We start from the raw sequence: 5,535 nt of genomic DNA, 5'->3' as shown, positions 1-5,535 counted from the left end.
TATATATATATATATATATATATATATATATATATATATATATATATATATATACCAAATAGAGAGATTTTTTAACCTGTGGGTTCTTATCTTTGTCTACCAGTATGGCTCTGTACGCCTATACATAAGTAAGACACGTTGTAATTACGTCTACAGAAGTACAATATGATTATATGAGGAGGAAGATATATACAAAATGGAACAGCCGACAAAACCTCCACTACATCTTTGCTTAAATCTCCCTTCATCACATGACAAACCATTCTATACTCACGGACAAGGCACTCCCCCACCCCCTGCAATCGTCCTTCTCTTATCTGAAATTTATAAACACAATCAGTTTTTTTTTCTCTCATTATTGCATATGACACATTTGGGAACTAACCGATCTAAGAGAAATTTTAAGACTTAATGGTGAAGCCTTCTTCAATGCTTGAGTGGTATTTGAGATCCAATCATCTGGTTTCTGAGTGACCTCTCTCTCCTAACCAATACATATATGATATATGATGGTAGAGTGCAATGTAAAAGTAACTCAGTGAACTCATGATCCCAAGTCAACATTTCCTATATAATTATAATGAAAAACTTACAAGGGCAGATATAATTTCCTCCACTGTTCTTCTCGAGAAGCACCTATCAATGACATCTAACCTGTGTAAAGAAACAAATTTTCCATTGAAGATCTTCTATGACATGGATTCTATGAAAGCTGATACCAATAAAGGTTGAAATTAATAAAACTTGTAACGTACTCATAACCAAGAATAGAGAAACTGTATTAGCACATTACTTAGAATGCTTGTGATGTTGGAATGACAAAAGATATTCGGAAAAATAATATACACTTGCCTGTGGTAAGCACTGTTCTGTTGAACGTGCGGATGCTCAGTGTATGCATCAAGAATTGTTGACGCAAAGCTTGGATCACTTGAACCAACTGTGCAAAGACCTGCTTCTAGTGCAGTTAACCTCTGTGGAAAGGAGTACTCTTACTAAGTAACGATCCTTGCCGAAGAAAATAGTGCTTTACATTACAATAGTAGGTATTATCTATAGAAAAATTTGAAGTAAATAGTCTTTTATAATGTCGGAGGAAATAGAGACAATAAGATATTTTACAGATGGCAAGTTTGCCACATATTTGTAAAGTGTTGCTCCATATTTATTTTAAATATTACGAGAGCCCTACTTTTAGCCTAAACATGGCATTGTTGCCGACAATAGGGAAATACTAATTACGATGTAAGAAAAAGAATTTCATACTGTTGAATGCACAAAATGAGTTGCAAGACCACAAGCAAGCATTTCGGCACCATCTAACCTAGCTCCTGTGAGGCCAACATACTCTCCTAGTATAAATCAAAGAAGAAGACATGAAAGATGAGACGTCTATATATATATATATATATATAGGCTCGAATTTTTTGGATATGGAAAACATATTAATGACTTTTGTTACCAAAATATCCAGGTAGCCTTGACAAGAAATAGGAGGCGCCTACATCTGGAAAGAGCCCAACAGCTGCCTCAGGCATGGCAAAAACCTTGGAGAAACGCATACGATATGGAAGTGAAATGAGCATATTTCAGATCGATATCCATTTGTCATCCATGCACGGACATATATATTTCAGTACCGTATTCTCAGTTGCAATGCGAAATCGACCATGGATGGAGACACCAGCTCCACCCCCCATGACAATACCATTTAAAATTGAAACCTACAATTCCAAAACAGCATGGAAAACGAATTAATGAGCTTACACACTTTGAGTAGACAAATTCACTAAAAGGACAGTATGTATGCTGAGACCTGAGCTTTGCTATACGTGGCCAGAACATAGTTGAGCGTGTATTGATCATAGAAAAAAGCGGCACCGAGTCTCCATTTGCCTAGTCCACGTAGTATGGAGAGTTTAGAAGTTTAAATAAGCAAACGGAAACAGAAACATGGTTATGGGAGGGTGATGTTGATACATACCTTGTACGATGTTATTAAGAACAGGCGGAATGTCGCCACCAGCACAAAAGGCTCTTCCCTGACCCTTGAGAATGACAAGTTTCACACCAGGGTCTTCCTCATATGCAAGGAACAGTTGTAGCAACCGAGAGATCTAGAGAAGATTGATGCAAGCCAATATGTAACTAGTGCACGAAATGGAGGAGGAAACTACAAGGGAAAGATGTAATACCATGTCGAAGCACAGAGCATTCAGCTGCTTGGGTTTGTTTAATGTCAAGATTCTAACACTCGATTTCTCTTCCGCCAAAACCTGTGATCAATATTGATTCAGAGAGAGAAGAATTGATTGTCGTAGTTAAGAGGATAAAACAGACCTTAGACTGAGAGGCCATCTTGTTGGACGTCATCTTCTTCTCCTCTTCTTTCTTAGGGGTCCAAAATATATATTATTTTTTTCCGTACGTTAAATTTAAAATACTCTTCTTTTTTTTTTCTGTAGAAAAATAATTGTTTCGCCAACACATCGAAATATCAATATCTACACAAATAATTGAATATGCATGGTAACATGTCTAGATAAACATAAAATTCTATTACTTATGCAACACAATAACCAATTGAATATGCATGGCAAAGACAACATGTTAAATTAGGGTTTAATATGGGCTTCCAACTCAAAACTAATTGGCAGAGTGGAGATACCCTAACCCTTTATATATACTTAAGTTCTTTCACATCTATCCGTGGAATCTTTTCTCCACAATCCCCCGACTCTTCTTGCCATTAATCTTGACAGAATCCATCATGTCCCCTTAAGATAATATTTTATTTTTTCAGCTATCTCGATGGAATTGGATCTTCCTTTGGGCCATCAATTAATGGAGTGATCTAGCTTCTTTCTGGGTCAGATTAATTAACGGACCAGCATGTGTAGGCTCTGATACCATGTTAAATAAAGATTTAATATAGGCTTTCAACTCAAAACCAATTGACAATTAATTGGAGAGACTATAACCATTTATATATTACTGAAGTTCTTTCACATATGATGTGTGATCTTTTCTCCACACAACACAACAATAACCATTATTTCTTTTCTTTTTTTCATATGACCCTATAAATCCAAACTAACATGTTTTTTAATTTTTTCATATGATCCGAGAGACGTTGTATCATTCAGGGATATAAATTTTTACTTGATCACTACTTCTTTCTTATTTCTTATCATGTGATAAGAAATTACACTCATTGTATTTTACATTTTTCTCATTGTTTAGGTCTTATTCTTATGTATTGGTTTTGGTACAACTGTTATAAAAAAGAAGAACAAAGTTATCGGATCAAACCAAAAAGATAAGATATGATGGTAGTCACAGGATACAAATTATTTTGGTTTATGGAATTCAATAATTTGAGAGAAAGTCTGTAAAATACCATACATTTTGGTAAAGTGACGAATGAAAAAAGGTAAAAACATGTTAATTTGGATTGTGAGATATTGTTGTTGCCGGTGCCATTAACGGAAGTATTACTGCTAAAGGGACGTGAGCGACAGACACATGAAAATACAGCCATGATTCGGCCTGACAGGCCCATTTGGTTTATAAAGCGTCGTCATACACGCTTGTGACATTGTAAGTGTAACATTTTCTTTGAAATTAATTTTTCTCATCTATATATATGTTCAAACGGCCCATTAATATTATTTCATATGTAATGGATTTCATTTGCTTTCCTACAAATTATGTTTCTATTGGGCCAGGCCTTTTTGGTTATTAGCAAATTAAATAAAAATTAATAATTTTGTAAGAAAAAAATAGTAAGACAAAGGGAAAAAAGAATTGGGAACGACACTATCTGTTCTTGTTTCGACACTATCTGGTCTGAGACCAAGTGCATTGGCGTCCTAATGCACCGTCCCACATAATAAAAACGCCAAATTTAAATCAAAATCATGTTAATATCTAAGAAACGTCTCTAAATATGGGACGTAATTCGGCCGTCCTCCATTACACGTGGCGCCGTCTTATTTGGTGATGTTTTTTTGTAGGGTTCGACCAAATGTATCGAGGGTTCGACTCATTTTTTTATCTCCGTCTCTCTTTCTTTATCCTCTCTTTCTTTGGACGGCGATTTGATTCCGACCAAGTGTTTTCCTAGACAATTGCCTGAAGCATAGAGAAATCTGCCGTCACTTTGCTCTCGCCGGTTCCAATAGATAGAGGTCTGTGTTCGTGCTTCGTTTCCGACGGCCTCAAGGTAGAGTTTATATGATGTATTATCTTTTTGGGTTTTAAGGGATTTGTTTATGTGATTCTATCGATTTGTCTCTCAGTTATGATTCGATTGTTGAGTATGTGTGTTTATGTACAAATTCCCTCTGATTTTAATCTCGATTTAGGGTTTCAAAATATGTTTTTGATTTCGATTTAGGGTTACGATTTAGGGATTCGATTTAGTTTTTAGGGTTTCGATTTAGTTTATTGGGGTTCGATTAAGGGTTTGGATTTATTATGGTTCTGCTTTTAGTTTCTGATTTTATGACCACAAGTAATGTTGGTTCCAATTTTTTTTTCGAATGCAGATTGCAAACTAAAAGTTTGTTGCTTTGGTCGGATTTCGTAAGGGATAGCAAGCGAGTCGACATGGTAAGGCAACCACATTAAACTCATTACTACTTTGTTCATGCGTATCCGTATTCTGTCTTGTTAAACCGAGTCTAACATTTTACTTGTTTGTTGTTTATGAGTTTCCTCAGCTTTCATCTCATGAAAGCCTCACATAAAGGAGAAATCACAGAACAAGTTGGAACAATCAGAGAGACAAAAGGTAAAGCCTCTTGTTGTTTGTTGTATACTTGTGGTTTGTAGTTGTCTCATTTACTGATTTGCTAGACTAGTGTTGTTGTCTACGTAGTATATACTAGTTCATAGTATTTGATTGAAGTCAGTTTATAATTAGACGAAATTTATTGGTGATGATCTCTGTTCTAAGTATCATATATAACCAAACTCGATACTTAAAACTCTTGTTGATGTCTAGGACTGTTGTCTTTAAGACTTTAACTAAAGCTATCTAGACTATAACTAAAGCTACTGTCAACGTTCTTATATAACCAAACTCGATTCTTAAAACTCTTGTTGAAGTCTAGACTTTAAGTAAAGCTATCTAGACTTTAACTCTTGTTGAAGTCTAGCTGTTGTCCTAAGACATCTTCTCTATTTATTATAGTTGATATTTGTTGTCTTAAATTGTGATTAGACTTAGGTAGGTGAAGGTTAGGTCTTTATGATTTTAATTTATTACTTGATAGCATTTCACCCTTTAAACACCGAAGCAGCTTTTCAATCTTTCTCAACCATCTACTTGCTCTTCTTTATTGTTCTTGGTTCTTTGGTTCTTGGTTCTTTTCAATCTTCCTCAGTCATCTTCTCTCTTTTCAATCTTGGTTCTTCTTTCTCGTATATGGTTCTTGGTGTTCTTGCTTCTTTTCAATCTTTCTCAATCATCTACTCGCTTTTTCAAACAATCTTTTCAATTTCTTTCATAATCATCTCAAACTCTTGTTC

The 5,535-nt window shown here is 35.1% G+C and overlaps 1 protein-coding gene and 1 long non-coding RNA gene across 3 annotated transcripts in view; one reads left to right on the top strand and one right to left on the bottom strand.

Moving 5' to 3' along the window:
• LOC104786576 (probable 3-hydroxyisobutyryl-CoA hydrolase 3) overlaps nt 1–2,358 on the bottom strand; it is a 4,898-nt gene extending 2,540 nt beyond the window's left edge. Inside the window, exons 1-12 of the mRNA XM_010512006.1 lie at nt 2,341–2,358; nt 2,196–2,276; nt 1,985–2,117; nt 1,817–1,896; nt 1,641–1,724; nt 1,463–1,547; nt 1,267–1,352; nt 853–974; nt 594–654; nt 386–484; nt 216–317; nt 77–118 (exon numbers count right to left, since the gene is read on the bottom strand). Of these exons, the coding sequence (XP_010510308.1) occupies nt 77–118; nt 216–317; nt 386–484; nt 594–654; nt 853–974; nt 1,267–1,352; nt 1,463–1,547; nt 1,641–1,724; nt 1,817–1,896; nt 1,985–2,117; nt 2,196–2,276; nt 2,341–2,358 (993 nt within the window). The remainder of the gene's footprint in view (nt 1–76; nt 119–215; nt 318–385; nt 485–593; nt 655–852; nt 975–1,266; nt 1,353–1,462; nt 1,548–1,640; nt 1,725–1,816; nt 1,897–1,984; nt 2,118–2,195; nt 2,277–2,340) is intronic.
• The window catches only part of LOC109133082, a 2,149-nt gene continuing 544 nt past the window's right edge, over nt 3,931–5,535 (top strand). Inside the window, exons 1-3 of one of the 2 annotated variants that reach the window (XR_002037998.1) lie at nt 3,931–4,225; nt 4,551–4,614; nt 4,716–4,795. This is a non-coding gene — a long non-coding RNA (uncharacterized LOC109133082). The remainder of the gene's footprint in view (nt 4,226–4,550; nt 4,615–4,715; nt 4,796–5,535) is intronic. The other variant, XR_002037997.1, reaches the window with a different exon arrangement.

Source organism: Camelina sativa, chromosome 5 (assembly GCF_000633955.1).
Source record: "Camelina sativa cultivar DH55 chromosome 5, Cs, whole genome shotgun sequence".
NCBI lineage: Eukaryota > Viridiplantae > Streptophyta > Magnoliopsida > Brassicales > Brassicaceae > Camelina > Camelina sativa.
The sequence above is the reverse complement of the archived record's forward strand: the minus strand, read 5'-3'. Positions and strand labels throughout refer to the sequence as shown.